The sequence below is a fragment of the Pleurodeles waltl genome, chromosome 2_2 (genome assembly GCF_031143425.1).
Source record: "Pleurodeles waltl isolate 20211129_DDA chromosome 2_2, aPleWal1.hap1.20221129, whole genome shotgun sequence".
Classification (NCBI taxonomy): domain Eukaryota; kingdom Metazoa; phylum Chordata; class Amphibia; order Caudata; family Salamandridae; genus Pleurodeles; species Pleurodeles waltl.
Genome location: NC_090439.1, coordinates 298,629,619 through 298,650,467, shown reverse-complemented (window position 1 = coordinate 298,650,467; position 20,849 = coordinate 298,629,619). Strand labels below are relative to the sequence as shown.

The window sequence follows — 20,849 nt, the reverse complement described above, 5'->3', positions numbered from 1 at the left end:
ATTGGGACTGGTAGGTGGGTTTTGTTTGAGAGGTGGATGCCTCTGAGGGTTGCTGTCTAAAACCTCCCCTAAATTGTGGCTTTCTAAATGCCCTCCTATACTGGGAAGAGTAGAGCGCGCCCATGGCTTTGGCCGTGTCAGTGTCTTTCTTCCTTTTTTCGATGGCGGTGTCTACTTCCGGCCCAAATAGTTGCTGCTGGTTAAACAGCATGTTTAATACTGCCTGCTGTATTTCAGGTGTGAATCCTGAAGTTCGTAGCTAAGCATGTCTCCTGATTGTGACTGCTGTGTTTACAGTTCTTGCAGCGGTGTCAGCGGAGTCCAGCTCCGAACGCCTCTGGTTGTTGGAGATGGCTTGTCCTTCCTCAACCACCTGTTGAGCTCGTTTTTGATATTCTTTTGGTAGATGCTGAATGATATCATTCATTTCATCTCAGTGGGCTCGGTCGTAACGGGCGAGGAGGTCCTGTGAATTGGCAATGCGCCATTGGTTGGCAGCTTGCGACACCACTCTCTTCCCCGCTGCGTCAAACTTGCAGCTTTCTTTATCAGGAGGTGGTGCATCCCCTGATGATTGCGAGTTTGCACGTTTCCTTGCGGCCCCAACCACTACAGAGTCCGGAGGGAGCTGCTGTGTAATGAACACAGGGTCGGACGGGGGAGGTTTGTACTTTTTTTTTTCCACCCGTGGTGTGATGGCTCTTCCTTTGACCGGCTCTTGAAAGACTTGTTGTGCATGCTTAAGCATAGGCAGGCTTTGGTATGACGCATGCGTCGACGCCAGGGTACTGAAAAGAAAGTCCTCCTCCAATGGTTCCGAGTGCATAGTGACATTATGGAATGTCGCAGCTCTGACCAGAACTTGTGTATAGGAGGTGCTATCCTCTGGAGGAGATGGCTTTTAGGGGTAGCACTCAGGGCTATTGTCTGAAACCGGGGGGTCGTAAAGGTCCCAGGGATCTACATCGTCCTGTGTTTGCACAGTATGCGTGGGTGACTGTGCAATTGGCGTGCCAAATGTCGACCTTGTCCTTTGTGGCGAATGTGGTGGCGATATTTCTGGCGAGAAATGTTGAGTTGGTGACTTCTCTCTAGCCACTTTTGCTATTGGCTGATCAGTTTCAGTCTCTGCCTGTTTTTGAAAAGCCAATATCCTCTTCAATTTTAGAGGAGGGACAGCTTGAATCCTTCCAGTGTCCTTCTGGATCTGTAGTCTTGGTTGACTTTGATCAAACTCTTCAACATCCAGCTCCCCTTCAAACCTGTGCCTCTCCTTCAGTTGTTTGGAGAGCCCATGTTCCTCTGTATAAGAGGCCTTTTTCGGCTCCGAAGCCGGCTTTCTCGGCACCAAAATACCCATGGTAATGGTTGGCCTCGGCTCCAAAAGGCTGTTTTGAGACTTGGTGGTTTCGACCAGTCGATGTCGACTTTTTTCGACACCGGTTTCTCGACTCATGTCGGAAGACTTTGGCACGATTTTGGCCTTCTTCGGTGCCAAAGGTGTTGCTTGGTCACTGCTTTTTTTGTGGGTCGAGCCATGGCCTTCAGGCAGTGGCGTCCCCGAGGCCTTTTGCTTTTTTGGCTGACTTTGGGGTTGGGTCGGGTCAGGTGTACTCACTTTTTGGCCCGCTGTCGGAGGTCGGTCTCCGTCGGAGTCGTCTGGTTCCGATCCCTGGATGGAGATAGCCATCTCCTCCTCCTCGACGTCGAGGTGTTGCGATGATTTCGACGCCATCTGTAATCGCCTCGCCCTCCGATCTCTCAAGGTTTTTTTTTTACCGAAAGGCCTTGCAGGCCTCGCAGGTATCCTCTCTGTGCTCCGGTGACAGACACAGATTACAGACCCGATGCTGGTCTGTATAAGGATACTTGGTGTGGCACGTCGGACGGAAACGGAAGGGGGTCCGGTCCATGAGGCTTCGACAACGGGTGTGGTCGGGCCAACCAGGCCTCGGCTGGGTACGGAAGCCCTGAAGGGCCGCCGAAGCGGTTGTCTCGTCGGTGCCGATGTATCGATAGAAGATCGTTCCCGAACCAACAATACCGATGGATTTTCGATGATTTTAATACTTTCCCGATTCATATCACGGAGCAAAGAGGAACCCGTCCGAACCCGATGGCGGAAAGAAAACAATCTAAGATGGAGTCGATGCCCATGCACAATGGAGCTGAAAGGGAGGAGTCACTCGGTCCCGTGACTCGAAAAGACTTCTTAGAAGAAAAACAACTTGTAACACTCCGAGCCCAACACTAGATGGCAGGAACAGTGCACAGCATGTGTATCTGCAGCTACACATGCGATCAAACATATATATATATATCTATCTCACTGCACAAACCAAAGGTTACAGGGACGTTATAGTTAGACTTACAATTAATAACTGGTGAATTTCTATGGTTTTGAACCTTTAGTTATCTCAAGAAACTAAAACTCATGCCCTAGGGTAACTATAACTTGCGCACCCACCATGCAGGTTTTTTTTACAAACATTTTACTGCAAATATTACATTCATATTATCATTGATGTTATCAGAGATGTCATGAGTGCCGTAATTTGTGTGGAAATCAGACAGTGCATAGCAAGGGTGCGAGTTATAATTACCTTAGGGCATGAATTATTGTTACCTGAGATAACTCTAAGAGGCAACTTTCTATGGTTTTGTACCTTTAAAAAACCAAAGGTTACAAGGACATTACAGTTACCCTCACATTTTAAAGTGAATTTCTATTTTCTTTACAAAAGTAATTTTCATTACTATACGTTAATCCAACAACCTCTGCACCAACCTCCTTAACCACCCAGCCTTGCATCACGCAGGGCCTGGCCTGGCGTCAGTCCCTGCGCCCAACCTCCTTAACCACCCAACCCCATCCTGCTCATGGCTTTTGGTAATGTGCAGCAGGAGGTGGCCGCAAGTCTGCATGGACCCCTCCCCCAAGCCAATTTCAGCCCCCAGCTATCCCATCCCCGGACGGCTCCCCTCCCTAGGCCGAATTGAATTGTATTTTTTAAGGGGAGGGGGTGGAAGTAGGCCACACAGCTCCCCTCCCCTGGCCGATATCGGCCCTGGGGACCTCAACAACCGGGGCCCCGCCAAAACATTTTTATTCGTTTTTGGGAGAGAGGCTGCATGGCCTACCAACCCCCAGGTCCAATCTCGGCCCCTGGGACCTATCCCCTGGTCTAAACATTTTTTTTTTTTGGCAGGGGACCGGGGACCCCACAGCCCAGTACCAGACACGGTCACCTGCGTCTCCACCGGTGGAGACTGCGGAGGGAGCCTGAAGGCCCCAGTGGGGCCTGCCAGCTCCACTCCTCCTGCAGGAGCCAGAAGTGCTGTTACAGAGAGCTGCTAAACATGCAGGACCCTGTCTGCGTGAGCAATTGTTTCCTCCGTTTCCCTGCCTGCATCTCTGCTCTCACTTGCTAGAGCCACAGTGTTTGCTCAACTTGGCAGGAAGCTTGACAGCTCCCTCCATGTCCTGGGGGTTGGCATCCCGGGACATCGCTGGAGCCGGCCCTGGGAAGTGACGGTCCCCATGACCATCATTCACTCTGTGAGGGGGCGGCCCTCCCCCTCTAACTATACAGCCCATTGGAGGTGGTGGTCCCCAGAGGTTTGAAACGGATCTCCTATCTTATTTAAATTTAGCTCTTGGGAGGTGGCGATCCCTGGGGCTACAGGAGGGCTGGATGCCCCCTTGCATTTCTTTTCAAATTCTACCCCAGGGAGGTGGTGGTGGTCCCCAGGGCTGCGAGGTGGGCCAGGCGTCCCCCACATTTCATTAAACATTAGCTTTGGGACGTGGCAGTCCCCGGGGCTGCAGACGGGGACTGTCAGACCCCTGCATCTCATAAGACATTAGCCCCAGGCATGTGGTGGTCCCCAGGGCTGTGAGGGGGGAGGGGGGGAGGTGGGACTGATGCCCTCCCTCCCCTCCTCCACCACCACACACTCCCCCTCGGACCTGCCTCACCAAGGAGCCCGTACTTGTTTTTTATTTTTGTAATTTTTGGCCCACCTGGGAGGCCGTGTTTAAAAATTATAATAAGAATAAGAATTTCGAGGGATCCGCAGATCTGAAGCAAATCCCGCCATTAAAAAAAGAAAATGTGCTCTTTTGGGGAGGAGAGGGGGTCTGGGGACTCCAGCACCAGGGCTAAGGCCCCTTTTCTTTTTTTCTGGGACTTGGCTGAATCAGAGTCCCAACATGGCTGTGAACACTTCCTTGCTAAAAAAAATACAGTGAATACAGTGGTTGAGGTAATCCCACAGCATAAATATAATATAGAGCAGATATGAACTTAGACACAAATGCAGCATTCATAATGTGATGAAACGTGACCTTTGCATTATGTTCAGACACCGTATAAGTGAGACATTAGTATGCCATGTATCTTCCCCTTGCTTTCCTACCCAATCACTTGCCTTGATAAGCAAACCAATTGCCCCACACCTTGTGCCATTTCTTGGAGCAGCCTCTGCTCTGGTAGACCACTTGTTCTGCCCGTTGACTCCAAACCATGTCAGATTCCCCCGTCTTCACTTTGGGAGAGGCCACAGGACCCCAAACGTGTGCTATGTTACACTAGGCTACTATAGCCACCACAGTCAGCCAGATCTTTTGATACCTGGGCCAAGTTTTTTCACCCATAGCGTTCAAAAGGAGTATCTGGCATCAAGGGCACTGTTGCTCAAAGCACCCTCTTAATCTGCACCACTTACTTCCAGTAGAGCTGTAGGGACGGGCACATCCACAATTCATGAAAGAAGGTGCCGGCCTGCCCACAGCCTCTCATGCAGGGTCGAGTCTCCCCTCCCCCATCTTGTGTAGAATTATTCTGGAGTAGTATGAACTGTGTAAGATCTGTAACTGAACCAGCCTAAAGTGGGCCCGTATCCCTACCTCTCTCTGACTCAACTGCCGCAGCCCATCTGTCATCCTTAGACATCTCTGTGTCCCTCTCCTAGGCCCGCTAGAGCCATCAGTGGGTTTAGCGAGTTATTCATTAGTTTTCTGTAGGTGATGGATAGTTTTGTCTGCCAATGGGGCCAGAAGGGGGTAGTCTTCTAGTAGCGTTGCCTCAGGTAGTTTGGCACCATATTCTGGAGGGGACCAGAGAGTGTGTCCGAGGTGTAGGTGTCTGAAGCGTTCTGTCTCTGCCATCCCAAAGTCCTGGCATAGGTCCTCAAAGGTCACCACCACCTGCCCTCTCCATATGTCACTCAGATGCTTTACACCAATCAGTGTCCATTTTGAAAAGCCTCCAAGGGCCCCAACCTCCCACAAAAGATCACTGTCCCATAATGTGGTCTGGTTCATCATCTAACCCCACCCTCTCTCCGCCAACCCAGGTATCTTGTTGCTTCTCACCACACTCATACTCCTGTCTGCGTTTTGGTATGCAAGGAGCTCTCATGCAACTGTGTGCAGAACTGCCTCATAGGCTTTGCTCACCATAACCTCTCTGTCAACTTGGTATGCCAGCTCCAATTGGTCCGCAAACACCCAGTCATTAACTATTATCAACTGCGCAGCCCAGTAGTATCTAGGAATGTTAGGGATTGCCAGTCCTATCAGACTCCGCTTTGTAATTTACAGAGTGCGATATGGGAGCCGCTTCAATCCCAGAGCAACGTTCTAATCTCATAGTTGACTTTCTAAAGATGTCTGGGGGTGACCCTGTAGGGAGTATTTCAGAGAATGTATAGCAAGCGTGGCAGTGGCATCTTTCTTTTTTTTTTTTTTAAAGAGCAGCTGTGCCAATCAGTGACAGCAGAAGGGCGTTTCGATGAAGCCTGTCTAGCTGTGGGAGTAGGTTCCTTCACAAAAAGTCTCCAGGGTCCCAGCTGAGACGGATTCCCAGGTATCTAAACCTATCTGCGCCGGTGATGCTGCCCATCTCAAGAAAAGCCTCTGGAAATCTACCACCAGCAGGAATATCAAGGACTTGTCCCAATTAATTCTGTACCCAGAGTAGTCCCAAAAGATTTGCAGTATTCGGTCTTTGGACAGAAGTGGTTGAATGGATAGAGTAATATATAATGGCAGAGGGAAATGAATTCCTCCTAATCTCCAGTGGTACTCCCCATGAAAGGGGGTCATGGCAAACCCATGCTGCCAAGGGTTTGGGTGCTAATGCAAATATCATAGGGGACAGAGGACACCCCTGCCTCATTTCCTCCTGCAGGGCAAAGTCCATTTAAGGATCTTATTTCACTGGGTTTGAACTGGTTCTTCCAGTTGCAGGGAAGGTTGATCAGTTTTACCATGAAGCAGCACTATTGATGAGGTACCAGGACAACAACAACCTTAGTTCCACAGCTTCTTTGACCAGGTTGAGCATGAAATTTTACTCTTTCTGAGAGCAAGGTGGTGTAACCATTCAGTTTGTGTCACAGGAGCATTGCTGGACACAATGACATTGGGTTTAGCTTCTCTAAGTGAAAGACCACCTGATTAGTGCATTTTCTGGCCATGTGTCTCCAGATACCTGTCTTCCTTGTTCATGTTGAAGGACTTCAGTTTATCCTTCGGCCACCCGCACAGCAAACTGAGTTTGGGTTTCCTGGAAATAATGACTAGACTGTCTTTAGGACCCATTATCCAGGGCCCAGAGGAAGGCTTTCACCAAAACTCTTCAACCTGTTTGAGGACATGGGCTTAAATGGCTATTTTTGCTTTCAAGTATGTGTTGCTGCTACTAGTGCATGGTCACCCATGTTCTCTGGCAGGGGTGCCAGTATCCTTAATAGCATTTTTCCTAAACTGTGGCAATGGTAGCGCTAGGCTTTATGCAAGCCCTCTGAGTGGTGTTGAGCACCCACCAAATAAGTTGTCTTGCAGAAAGGTACCAGCCTGTAAAATGGATCTATGGGAGAATCACAGACTGACTTTTATGCCACAGTTTTTTTAAAAAAGATGTAGATGTATAGGGCCATATTTATACTTTTTGACGCACAACTGCGCCAACGCAGTTGTGCGTCAAAAATTTTAACGCCATTCCAAAGCGCCATGCGGGCGCCATATTAATGGAATGACGTTAGCCGGCGCAGCTGACTGGTGTGCGTCAAAATAAATGACCCACACCAGGCAGCGCCGGCGTAGGGGAAAATGGAGCTTGGGCGTCAAAAAATGGGGCAAGTCAGGTCTGAGGCAAAATATTGGCCTCAACCCGATTTGCGCCATTTTTTTTTACTCCCAACCCCCATTGAAATTACTCCTGTCTTAGCACAGACAGGAGTCATGCCCCCTTGCCCAATGGCCATGCCCAGGGGACTTATGTCCCCTGGGCATGGTTATTGGGCATAGTGGCATGTAGCGGGGCACAAATCAGGCCCCCCTATGCCACAAAAAAATAAAAAAAGCATAATACCCTGAACTTACCTTAAGTTCCCTGGGATGGGTCCCTCCATCCTTGGGCATCCTCCTGGGGTGGGCAAGGGTGGCAGGGGGTGTCCCTGGGGGCATGGGAGGGCACCTCTGGGCTACTTCCGAGCCCACAGGTCCCTTAACGCCTGCCCTGACCAGGCGTTAAAAAATGACGCAAAAGCGGCTGGATGTCATTTTTTTTGACCCGCCCACTCCCGTGCGTCATTTTTGCACGGGAGTTTAAATAAGGCACACATGCCTTGGAGTCATTTTTTTGACGGGAACGCCTACCTTGCATATCATTAACGCAAGGTAGGTGTCCACGCTAAAAAATGACGCAAACTCCAAGATCTTTGGCGCTAGACGGGTCTAACGCCAAAGTATAAATATGGAGTTAGCTTTGCGTCGGATTTGCGTAAAAAAAAACAACGCAATTCCGGCGCAAACAGAGTGTAAATATGCCCCATAGTGTGTTGCACTGTTTTTATTTGTTTGCAACTTCATCAAATGAAATCCAGAAAAGCAATCATAATTGATGGTTTATTTTAAATGTTATTTTATTTTAGAATCATATGTAATACTTTCACTACAAAGATAATCAGTTGATCTTCCTGATCTATTATCTAAACCCCCTCATTCGTGCTTAAATAATATTCCCATATATCCTTTTATTTATTACCACGTAGCCCAGAACAATATTTATGAATGATCCTAACTAAATAACTTAAATGTAATTTCGTTTTTTTTCCTGTCACAACTCAAAACTGGCACAACTAATTGTACAATGACACCAGCCCTTATGTTAAACGAGGGCAACCAGATTCTACATATGTCCCTAGTCAAACATTACACACTAAATACAACCCATGGCTCAATTGTTCACAAAACTCTGTTCTGAGTGATCAACAGGCTAAGAGTTGTCACTTTTACATTGCATGTAAGACACCCACCCCCCTTAGCACATACCACGGCTCCAAGTCATACAGGTTGCTATGTATTTTGCCACCTCAAAGGAGTGGTCATTACTCAGTCTACCTTCTGTTACCGAGCTGCTTTCATGGCAGCATTAAAGTGCCTCGTTTTACAGAGGTGATCTGGAGAGCACTAATAAGCTAGATTTGCAGTTGCCCTCCATTGAGACAAAAACACACTGATGGAAGTTCCCCAAAAGGGTTGAAGCCATCTGAGCCCTTACCACCATTTACGGACCCTCTCACTAATGATATGATGGCTTATGTTTCAAATCTAGTTCTTGCCCAACAGTTTGCTGGCCAGTTACCTGCCAACATAGACCTGCGCCCCAGTGATCCGGAATTCCTTGCCAAACAACCTACATCTGACAACCTCATTGTACAGGTCTAATAGCAAGATGAGTTCTAATTACTTTGCGAACAATCCTGTAGCTAGGGAATCCTAAATGATTGACACATCCGGAAAAAGATGTATAGGAGGTGGTTAAAAAGATCGTGCGGATGGTCCAACAGGACCTCAGAGTTTCTCTGGCTCCAATGTTACATGATGGGCCAGATGCAGCATAGTATCTAATCTGTGCAGGCCTTGAGATGACTGATTACTTTTGCCTGGCAACAGTGGTGTACTCAGAAGGTGCATATTTATGGTGATGTGCAAGTATCCGTAATTGGTAGTCAGGTTCTCACCTGAAGAGTATGGACCTAAGTGCTCAAAACATTTATAGACACTCAAACCACTGCATGATCTAGGTTTATTAAAATCAGTGTCAAATCAATTTTCACATCATTTTAAACAATTCAAAGGCTATTCAGGTTGCCAGTCCATAGACAACGCCAGCCTTCCCATCCAGCGGTAGAGAAGATGGCCCTGTTCTTTTTGGGCTGCAGAACTGGCACTGCACAGGACAACAGACACACCAGTCTACCAATGAACCCTCCCCAGCTGCAACGATTAGCAAGCTGCTTTTATTTACCCTAAGTGGCTAGTGCCAGTCGAGTTGCAGGCACGATTCAACATTTCCACCCAGATGGAGACCATTCCATCCAATAAATGAGTCTGACAGATTATTCAAAGGATAATTTCCTAACCTTTGTTAACACCTCACCCTATTTTCCTCGCCACCAGAATTCATTTTGAAGCACTTGACAATCCTCAAGCAATTGGTAATTCTATGACTTTCCAAGGGTACCATTGAACAGGTGCTGGACTCAAAGAAAGGGGAAGAATGCTGTTCTCAATACTTCCTCATCCTGAAAAAGTAAGGGGGCCTCCTTCCTACCCTGGACATTCATCCATTAAATAACTTCCTGTGGAAAGACAAATTTAAAAAAAATGTTTTGCTTGGTCAAATTCTGTGTGCTTTGAACTCATGAGAAAAGATGCGTCACTGGATGCCTGTTTCCATACTCCCATCTTGCAGGCATTACCTGTAGTTCACAGTGGGCCAAGAACACTTTGTTAGCTGTGCTTCCCTTAAGCCTTACCACAGCCTCATTCGATTTGCCAACTGAGGTGCTGGATGTCATCCTTTCCGCCAGGCCCCCTTCTACAATGTCTATCTATGCTGGGCGTTGGAAACAAAACGTGTTATCTGGTGGAATTTCAGGGCTATAGATGCCTTAGAGATGCCATCTTTATCTTTGTCCTTTTTTAGGCCCGCAGGGGCTTGCAAGTTGGTAAGGTGAAATTACTTCAGCCTTTTAGTGCTCACTGGACCAAATATCCTTATTTAAATCACCATTTGTGATGTGTTCCATCAAAGGTTTGACACAGATGTTTCATCCTACAATTATTCATGATGCCTAAAAGGGACCGTAGCCTGTTTTTTTATTAAAACATTCTAGTTGTGTATTCCCTTCAAGCCTAGGCACAGCTGCTGCTTAAGGATATGGGCCCTGAAAGGATTATGTTACCCTGTAAGCATCTACTCGTAGCGTGCAGTGCTGCAGATTCACATGCTATGCACACTCCAGCCATCTAGTTTTGGGTCTTGACTTCGCAAGTTGTTTGTCTCAAGGAATTCTATTATGGTCAGTGTTGTGCAGTGCCTCGAGAATGAGGAGACTCACATGTTCAGGCGATCTTTTGTTAGACTGCATTTTTTTCCCATGACATTTAGGATGTGAGGATATAGGGTCATATTTACAAGCCCTGTTTCTCTTAGCACCTTCTTTTTTACGCTACAGCAGCACTAAACAGGCCCTCACCCTGCGCCACTTTGCAAACCCTTGCTCCACATTATACCTGTTCCAGGTATTATGTATGCAAGGGAGGTGTTCCCCTGCAGGGAGGCCCAAAATATGGTGCAGTGAAATTTACAAGATTTCACTGCGCCATTATAGTGTCATTTTTTTTTAACCCCGGCCAAGGGCGGGCTTCAAAGTGACGCTCGTACTTTATTCCATGGGCGTCCCTGAGCTTTGCTGGACTAGCGCCAAAAGGTTTGGCACTAGTCCAGCAAAGCACCACAACTGCACCAAACATTTTGACGCAGTTGTGCTAATGAGCACCGTGGTGCACTGTATTGTAAATACAGCGCTAGCATGGTGTCGTTAGAGGGGCACAGGGCGTCGCAAGGAAACTGGTGCATCGAAGCCAAAGCACCAGTTCCTTGTATATATGCCCCATAGTCTGCTAAGTTGGTGTTTGCTGTTGAACATTTTAAAATATATTGGTGGTCATTCCGACCTCAGAGGTCTTTTTTCCAGACCGCCGAGGCCAGGGGAGACAGAATACCGCCATTGCCGGCGGTATTCATGCCTCCCTATTCCGACATTTCCGCTGGGTCAGCAGACAGTAACAGCGTTACCGTCCGCTGGCCCGGCGGAAATGGCACATCAACATTGCCGCCGGCTTGTAATAGAGCCGGCGGCAATGTTGATGTGCAGCGGGTGCAGTAGCACCCGTCGCGCAAATGCGCAACAGGGCTACGCCTGGGGGCCCCTGCACTGCCCATGCTAAGTGCATGGGCAGTGCAGGGGCCCCCAGGGGCCCCGTGCGTCCCCTTACCGCCAGCCTTTCCATGGCGGTGTCTACCGCCACGGACAGGCTGGCGGTCGGGGACTCATAATCCCCAGGGCAGCGGTGCTTGCACCGCTGCCCTGGGGATTATGACCGCCAGGCGGAAACCTGGCGGGAAAATGGAGGGGCCGGTGGTATGGCCGTGGCTTTTGCGCCACGGTCATACTTGTTGGCGGTGTTCCCGCCAGCAAACCGCCGGCCGCCAGGGTCGGAATGACCCCCATTGTGTATATATGCCACCATTTAATACCTGCCGGGGAGGGTGCATGTGAGTCTGCAGCACTACACACTACGAATAGATGCTTACAGGGTAACATAATCCATTCACTGCATGTGTTGGTAGCAGATACACATGCTATGTGGTGGTGGCTTTAGAAATCAGATAGTGCATTTGCCTGAAATAATGTACATAGCAGTGTTTGCCCCACTGGAGCTTGTTGTCTGGCTTGTACATCAACACAATCGTGTTTGGTAGACATTTGTAAACATGGACAAGTCTACACACTTTTGTTAGCTGGATATTTAAAAAAAAAAGTCCATTGATGCTTCTTTTTCCTTTGTGGAATGATCCCTTGGCATTGAGAGTAGTGTTGGTTTTGCTTTGATGTAGCAAATCGTTTGCATCTCACTAGGCATCGAGTGATTCTTGCTTTTGAGATGGGATTACCATTCCTTGGATTTACAATAAGTACTAGTTGTGTTTGTGTAAATGCTTTTTTTTCTTTCTACATAAGGGTGTGTTTAACATCTAGTGTATGCAATGCCCTTTCTGCAACTGTTTCTGGGTTTGGAAAGAAAAATGGTAAATCCAATGTCTGATTTAAGTGGAAAGGCAATATAATTTTTGGCAGAAACTTTGGGTTTGTGCGCAGTCACACTTTGTCTTGGAATACTTGGAAATAAGGTTCCTCAATAGTCAGTGCATGTATTTGCTTACTCTTCTTAGTGATGTAATTGTGACAAGGAATCAATGTAAAAAGATTTAGCTAGCATTTATGCATAGGTTCAAGTGGTGTAGGCATTAATCATGTCAACACAGTTTTAAGTTTCAGGATGGTACAATAGGTCTGCGTGGTGGAATGACTCGAGTCCCTCCATCAATGTTTTTATTGCAGCTATGCAGAATCGTGATTGTTTTTTTCTGTTCTGTAGGTATGCAGCAATCGCTGCTATATGCAGCTTTATAGATGTGTAAGCTAAATGCAATTATTGAAGATGTAGCAAGTAACACATCAGTTGTTAAGATGGTGCTGAAGGATTTTTTAATTTGCAGCACAATAGTGAACAAAGCATTTCCATTTTGTAGTTGGTCTTCTGACTTCCTTTAGAATGTCTATACATTCTTGAGGTAATAGTAGGTACTCCAAATCAATGACTTCAGGAGCCAAACTGCAAGATTGAGCTGTTGAACATAAGGGTGCCTATCTGCCCCCAGTGTGAGTGAGAAGATCTGGAATGTTCGGAAGCTTCTTCTGATGTACTAGGGAGAGCTCCCACAATGTTGTGTACTATGTTTGTCGTGCCCATGTTGGAGCAAGGAGTATTAGTGGTTTGCCTGAGCTTCCTGAACACATATGAAATGAATGGGAGAGGTGGAAAAGCGTCTGCAAATATCTCTGAACAATTAATTCGTAGAGCATTGCTCTTGGGTTGTGAGTGTCTGGCACTGTAGAAAACGTAAAATGTCAAAACTTCACATCCAAAGAGATCTACTGTTGGGAGTCCCCACGGTACAAAGTATGTTTGCAGGATTTGAGTGTGGCTTTCCCACTTGTGGACCTGTTGTTGCTTCCTGCTCAGTCGGTCTGCCAGTGAGTTGTCTACCCTTGGTATGTATGGTGCCAGGAGGTGGATCTTGAGTCTTTTAACCCCTTTCCATATGATTTGTGCTAGTTGGGATAGCTGCAATGAATGTTTCCCTCCTTGTTTCAAGATGTAGTCAATTACTGTCATATTGTCTGTAAGTAGAACATTCTTCCCTTTTATGTTTTGTAAGAATGCCTTGAGGGCCATCTGTATGGCTAGTAGCTACAGAATATTGTTGTGGAATGTTTGCTGTTGTGCCAGCCACTGTTATTGCACCACACTGTTCTCCATATGAGCACCCAAACCCAGGAGTGATACATCAGTCATGAATGTTACTTGCAGGATTGGTCCCTGAAGGCTCTTCCCTTTTGTATGTTTTGTGCATTACACCATTGTAGTGCCTGGTGGACCTTAAGCATAGCCAACACTAGACCCTACATGTTGACCACCCACCCCTCTCTGTGATGTTAAGCAGTCTTGTTAGCGTTTCATATGTAGAGGTGCATGTGGAACTGTTGCAATGGAGTAAGTCATCATACCTAGAAATGCTCATCACCATTTTGAGTTGTATACAACGATGTGGAGGAAAAAGAGCCAGTTGGTTCTGGAGATTGAGAACCCTCTGTGGATTGGGTACGCTTTTCCTGTGATCACACTGAGTATGGCTCAAAGGTAAGGTTGTATCTGCAGCACTTATAGATGAGATTTGGTAGCATTTATTGTAAGATGTTGCTAGCTGTTTGCGTCTCCTGTAGACATTTTTGTTTGCTGGAACTCTTGATTAGCCAATTGTCCAGGGACAACATGCATGTGTTCCCTGCTTAGGGGTATAACTAGGCATTTGGTGAACTCGCCTGGGGCTGTTGCCTCAAATGGTAGTACTTTGATAGTGATGTCCACTTACCAGTCACCAACTGGAGGTATTGGCAATGTGCCAGATGGATTGGGATATGAAAGTATGCATCCTTCAGATCTAATGCAGCTATGAAGTTGCCTTCTTGTAGTAGTGGTATCACATCCTCAGGTGTCAGCATGTGAAAGTGTAACCACTAGCTACAACTGATGGATGTATTGACGCCTTTCCAGACAAGTGTTGTGTGATCAAAAGTAATTGTTGATGAGTCACTGCTTGGAGGTAGAGGTTCCCTTTGTGGATGGTCTTCTACCTTTTCCTCTTGATTTGTTGCCACCTCACTAATACCCCTTCTGTACTTGCTGGTGGTATTGCTGCTGTTGGCATGTGTATCTTGGGGTCTCTGGTGTGGTATTTTTGAAGGCCCATCTCCCTTGGAAACACTGAAAAGGCCGCTGCTTTGGCGTAGTGGACTGCAAGAACCTCATTGACTTGGCTGTCTGTGTCTTTTTTAAATCTTCTCCAGTTGTGTCAACCTCTCGGCCAAAGTGATGCTCACCATCAAAAGAAATGTTCAGAATGTGCTATTGCACTTCTGGCTTAAATTCTGATAAGCGGACCCATGCATGGCTATGAAGCATTACTGAGAAATCAATTCCTCGCGCCACAGTGTCTGCACTGTCCAGAGCAGAGTGGATGGTTGCATTTGAGATGTCTCCCTTCAGCAACTAGCTCTTCCCCTTTTTCCTGTATTGTTCTGGGAGATGTTGTATAAGGTCAAAGGGGTGGGGGGGAGGGGAAGGGGAATTTCCTTTACGGACTAGGTGGTCTCACACACTATGTAGTGTCATGCTTCATAATATGACCACCTAGCCCCACCCAGGTAGGACAGTGCCACCTGGGCGGACTCAACCTCACTGTTAAAGGAACAGGAGGGAGTGCATAAATTAATTTAATTTCTGGAAAATGGGATCCAGCTATGCTAGGGAAATAGAACCCTCCATTAAATTTACCTGGGTATCTGAGTAGGTGTTTTTGTGTGGTGTGATTAAAAAGGAATGGGGAACCAGTGTGAGAGCAATGACTCACAAGGTCACCTGTCTAAAAGGAGTAGCCGACATGTTTCTGCCCTTATGATTGAGCTATGGAGGGTCTCTGGGCATTCATCAGGGCGTTGGATCCCTGTTGCAATTGCTTCTTAAGCGCTGCAGCAATAATCACATTATTCATCCAAGCGGTCCTGAAGGAGAGGTCGGTATAGGCGCACAGAGAGCGCCCACCTTTGATGCAAGTCTGACTATAAGGGGACGCTCCCTCTCCAGGATACCAGAGGCTACTAGCCTCAAGTGTTAGGGTCCTCCCCAGGTAATCCCTTGGTTAAGGTAGGCCCTTCCCCTTCTTTATTGCTGCAGCGCTTAAGAAGCAATTGCAACAGGGATCCAACGCCCTGATGAATGCCCAGAGACCCTCCATAGCTCAATCATAAGGGCAGAAACATGTTGGCTACTCCTTTTAGACAGGTGACCTTGTGAGTCATTGCTCTCACACCCGTTCCCCATTCCTTTTTAATCACACCACACAGAACCCTCCATTAAATTTACCCGGGTATCTGAGTAGGTGTTTTTATTTCCCTAGCATAGCTGGATCCCATTTTCCAGAAATTAAATTAATTTACGCACTCCCTCCTGTTCCTTTAACAGTGAGGTTGAGTCCGCCCAGGTGGCACTGTCCTACCTGGGTGGGGCTAGGTGGTCATATGATGAAGCATGACACTACATAGTGTGTGAGACCACCTAGTCCGTAAAGGAAATTCCCCTCCCCCCACCCTTAGACCTGACACCACTTCACAGCGCACCCTCTTTTCACCTCTAGTCGAGGTATACGAGTGGTCTTGGTCTAGTGTCACAATTAGTACACTTCGGACCTACTTACGTTACCAGAACCCCGTACTCACATTTGTGATTTAGTATTGCGCTTCTGTGGGAGTTGAGTACGGCGTGTTGTTCCTCTTGCTCCCATTTACTCTCCCTTTGTGTAATGAGATGTTGTATAAGTCCTGCATCCCATCCCAGGTAGCCCTGTTGTGGTGAGACAATAGTCCCACAGGGTATGCGATTCACCAGTGATTGGTATGTCCTGTAGCCAGCCTTTTACCTGCAGTGTTGATGCGCTTACTCTCCTTATCAGGAAGTGGTGTTTCCCAAGTGCCTTGCGATGCTGTTCTCTTCCAAGCTGTAGTGATGACTAGGGAGTCTGCAGTAGGGTGTAGAGAGTGTCTGATGGAGCAGGCTTATAATTACGCTTTGTCCATGGAGTAAGCACCCTGGATTTAACTGGTCTTTAAAGATGTTTTTTGAGACATTCAATATAGAACCTATCATAGGTACATATTGAATGGTACATTCAGTTTTGGAAAGTGTTTCCACCAAGAAGTCAGTTTCCTCTTCTGTGGTCTGCAGGGGGAGCTATGGTATTCCACAGCCCTTTGTATGACACTATGGTATGATGTGGTGTCATCAGGTGGAGAAACTTTAGTTGGGATTGGTGGCTCTATGTCACTATCTGGAAGGACCACGTTATAGTTATCCACTGGGGCTGAGGTTGGTACCTCTGAGAGTCCGAGTCATACTCCTGAATGTCAGGGCTTTTCCCCACCCTCCTCTTCCTGAGTAGCTGAGGATGACCTTGGATGTGGGTATGGTGGTTGGCTGAATGACATTGGCCCTCTATTCGGTAGCCACTCTAGTGGTTGTAGGACCTCTAATTCTTGACACTGTCTTTTGAACGAGTGCTTATGCTGTTTTTTTGCATGTATTTATGTAGACCTTCAAGGACATTGCCTTCTCCATCTGCTTCTCTGGCACTCTGGGTATGGCCAAGGAAGGCACCTTTGTTTTGGTGGTGGTTGGAACCAGGGTTTACTTCGGCATCAAAGAGTGACCATGTTCCTTGAGTTTTGTTGGATCCGATGGTTATTTGGCTTCCAAATGGCTCAACTACAATCTTTTCTTGGGATCCGGTTGCTTCTGTGGCATCGATGCATGTGATTTCTTTGGCACTGGTACATTGCTCAATGTTGACGCTTGCTTTGGAACCAATGCTGGCCTGGTGTCTGCTCCATCCCTGTTTGTCCCAATCTTGCAACAAGGCCTACAGAGTCTTTTCTGGTCCTGTCTTAGCTCCGTTGCACGCCTGCGACATCGACCAGGGCCCAAGGGCTGTGTAGGGGGAGGGATATGTAATATGTTCCTCAGTCGAGGTGGGTCAAGTGTACTCATGGCCCTTGGTGTTGTCTTCATTATGGGCCCTGACCTAGGTACCAGAGTCTTGTGCTTAGTTTGTTCAACCTGCGTCTCCAACCCTTCTTCCCCACCGGTTTCATTGAAGGTGATGTAGTGTGGGCTGGCACTGATTTACCCCTGTATGGTGTGATATCGATGCCCAATTCACCTTCGATGTGTGCTGCTTCTTGGGAGAAGTCAGCCTCCACTGACATCTCCATGATGTGAGCCAGTCTCCTGTTGTATCTGCTTCTGAGTGTTTGACATAGATTGCATACATTGTTGGTGCTGGAGTAGGTGTACTTCACCCCACACCGAGGGCACTTTCTGAATCAGCTGTCTTTTCTACCCTCCATTTCCCCAGAGATGAGCATTCTGGAAGGCATAGATTTTGAAGTCTGCTGTAAATGGATGTCTTCTATACGGTTAAAAAATGCTGCAGGAACTGTGTGTGTTTTCGTTGACAATTCTGTGGCCATTAGGCATCCGTAGGGCACCTGGGCATAAAAAATATAAGGAGTTCCAACGCAGTCAGTCAGAGCCTGATGGCAGAAAAAACGAATCTGACAAAAGAGCCCGTGAACATGTGCAACACCTCAAGGAGGAGGAGATACAATGCACAATGTCAACCATGAAAGACTGCACCCAGGAAGAAAAAAAGAAAAAAACTTACAAAGTCCAGGCCCAACACTAGATGGCAGGAGTGTGCATAGCATGTGTATCTGCAGCCAACACATGCTACGAATACACTGTTCCTTATTGCCATTTTGTCAATACACTGCGTTAATGAACTGTAGGTTCAGCCATCCTACACCACCTTCTTTCTGGACAAGTTGGTGCTATGAATCGGTCAATCAATCACTTTGCCAGCATTCTTTGCTCTACTTCACCCGATGAAAGTAGAGACTTCGCCTTGATCCAAAAAACGCCACTAAGCCCTCATGTGGACCACACAAAATGCAACTGGGTAGACAAACAGCTCTTCCATGGGTTTTCAGGTGCAATGAAAAGCAAGTGGTGCAGAACTAAAAGCAAACGTGAAGAAGGGGCCAAGTTAAAGACTACACAGCAACTCCTAAATATGTGATGCAAACTCTCATCAGTTCTAAATTCCAGGAAGCCGGATGCAATCTTAAGAAAAGGCCTTCCATCCTTATTACCTACTTCTTAAGGACAGCTCAAAAGAGGGCACCAATTGAAAAATATGCAGTGTGCATCTGTAGATTAGTGTGTACCCACTTGATTTGCTAGCCTATCTCGGAAGCATGCTACTCTGGCTTCCCTGCACCTAGGTGAGGCACTTTGGAAACATGAGCTCTACAATACCAAAGTCCTGGAGAATGGTGGAGCAGTTAAGATGATCTTATGAATGTTAAGTGAAATTAGTGCAATACATTCAACTGTTGGTATTGGCTGAAATACCTGTTAATTGAAGCAGCCTTTCTGGTGTGTTACTGTCTAACCAATGTCCTCTACTAACATGGTTGAGTTAAAGTTTTGAAATACACAAGAAAACACTTTCTATAATGGTGTGTGTTTTTTTTCCAATCATTTAGCTGATGTGGTGGTTTCAGCCGAGGTTAATTCTGAGTGGTCATACACATAGCGCCTGTGAAGTGCTGCATAATGGTGCAATTCCGGAGATCAGTGTCCCATCCTTCAGCTGGAGGAACAGAAACAACCCTAGCTTCATTATGGTAAATGTATACATTTTTATTATCATATTCATTAGATAATTATTTTATTAAAAATATCTTAAGTCCACGTAGGTAATAATACACTACATGATATTTTACACTACCTTTAAAAAAAGACATTTTAATTATCATTAATTCTTCAATGACAGAAGTAACCTCAGTATTAGTTTCTACTTTCTGTAAGATTGTTTTCTTCCTATATTCCAAACATCTTTATTAACCACTTCAGACATCATTGGTCGTTGCAGCTTGTCCTATGTTTCATGGTACAATACACTTTCTTCTTGAAGTCAGTCTCATTAAAAAAGCCATCGTGTTACACAAGATGTTCCAGCAGTCCGTTCCAAAGCAAGATCTGTTGCACAATACAGTATATTGTAAATGCTTTAATCAGCATGGCAAATGCCTTTGTGTCTCTTTTGAATTTGAGTCTGGAGCACCCTAAATTATCAGACATTTCCTTCCACTGTAAAATATTGGTCTAAGCTGAATAAAAAAACGATGTATATACCATCCTGAGTCATTCACTCCTATTTATTGTAGATCAACAATGCCTCCTTAACTTGTGTAGTGTGTCTTTAATACCAATTCTCAGCAAGCAGTCACAGTTTTGAACAAAGGCTTCAAGCACTTAGGCCCATATTTATACTTTTCTAGCGCCACATTTGCGTCATTTTTGGACTCAAAAGCGGCACAAACTTACAAAATATAATTTTATTTTGTAAGTCTGCGCCGCTTTTGCGTCAAGAACTGACATAAATGCGGTGCTAAGAAAGTATAAATATGGGCCTTAAATTGTCATTTGGGAAATACATTTTAAAAATCCCATTAAAAGCATCTTACTGTGGCAACACAAAAAATGATTTCTGAATTAAATCAGACACTGCTTGTTTGCCCCAGTGAAACTGGTAGTGTGGTTTTCAAATGCATACCTGTAGTTTCACTATCCAGCAAAAATGAAACCTAACACTTTTCAAAGTATCAAAGCAACCATATTTACACACATAACAATTAGAAAATGCATTACATCTGCATTGTTGATAATTTAATCCCGAAGTGGCAGCTTTCTCAGGATCAGCCAAAAACGTGTTGCTACAGAAATCGAAGTTGAATATGTTTAGTAACTAGTACACAAGTGGACTCGGCTGCTTCAAAGTTTTGAGAGCAGGAAAGGTTGTATCCCACAAAGCTTCAAGTAGGACAGTGATAGTAATTGTGGCCACCCTTCACTGACGTTGAAAGAATCCAAAGGGAGTTTGTAACTTTGACTAGCAAGACATTAGCAACTACAAAGAGTAGGTTTCTGGAGTTCTAGTCAGTAGTAGAAAGGGCAGGTAACGTAGCTTCAGTCTTTTCAGCTAGTTCTATTAAATGCTACAGTAAATTAACAGGGGAGTAGTGAGCCAGTAAGAAAACATCAAATTCTATCACCACGCAGCTGACCTACATTTTGATATTTTTTTTGTGAAGAAGTCACAATTCGTGAAAGAAACAATTTACTCAATAGCACAGTTGTAACAGTTCAAAGTGGTGAACAGTAATTTCAAATATTTTAATTGCATGTGGAAAAAGTGTCACTTTATGCAGTACGGCTGTCATCTTTTTTTCTTGCAGAAATGTATCATTATTGGGTGCATTATTCACATGGTTACTTAAAGGATATACTCTGAAGCTTTCAAAGCCTTTTGAAATAAGAGTGTTTCACTTCACCCCTCCGTAAGGTTCCAGATTATTTGGGTATCACCAGTGACAATCTGGTGCTTCTTCAACAACACTGTCAGGGTGAATGTTTGTGAAGTCGTGCTCTACTGCTGTTCCCCACAGTTATTAGTTGCAACAGGGAC

At 46.0% G+C, this 20,849-nt stretch overlaps 1 protein-coding gene across 4 annotated transcripts in view; it reads left to right on the top strand.

The window, feature by feature from the left end:
• MPPE1 (metallophosphoesterase 1) overlaps positions 1-20,849 on the top strand; it is a 442,317-nt gene that overhangs the window by 419,766 nt on the left and 1,702 nt on the right. For 3 of the 4 annotated variants that reach the window (XM_069219749.1, XM_069219751.1, XM_069219750.1), the window contains one exon: positions 18,865-19,005. In XM_069219749.1, the coding sequence (XP_069075850.1) occupies positions 18,865-19,005 (141 nt within the window). Of the gene's footprint in view, positions 1-18,864; positions 19,006-20,849 lie in introns of those variants that run through there. The other variant, XM_069219752.1, reaches the window with a different exon arrangement.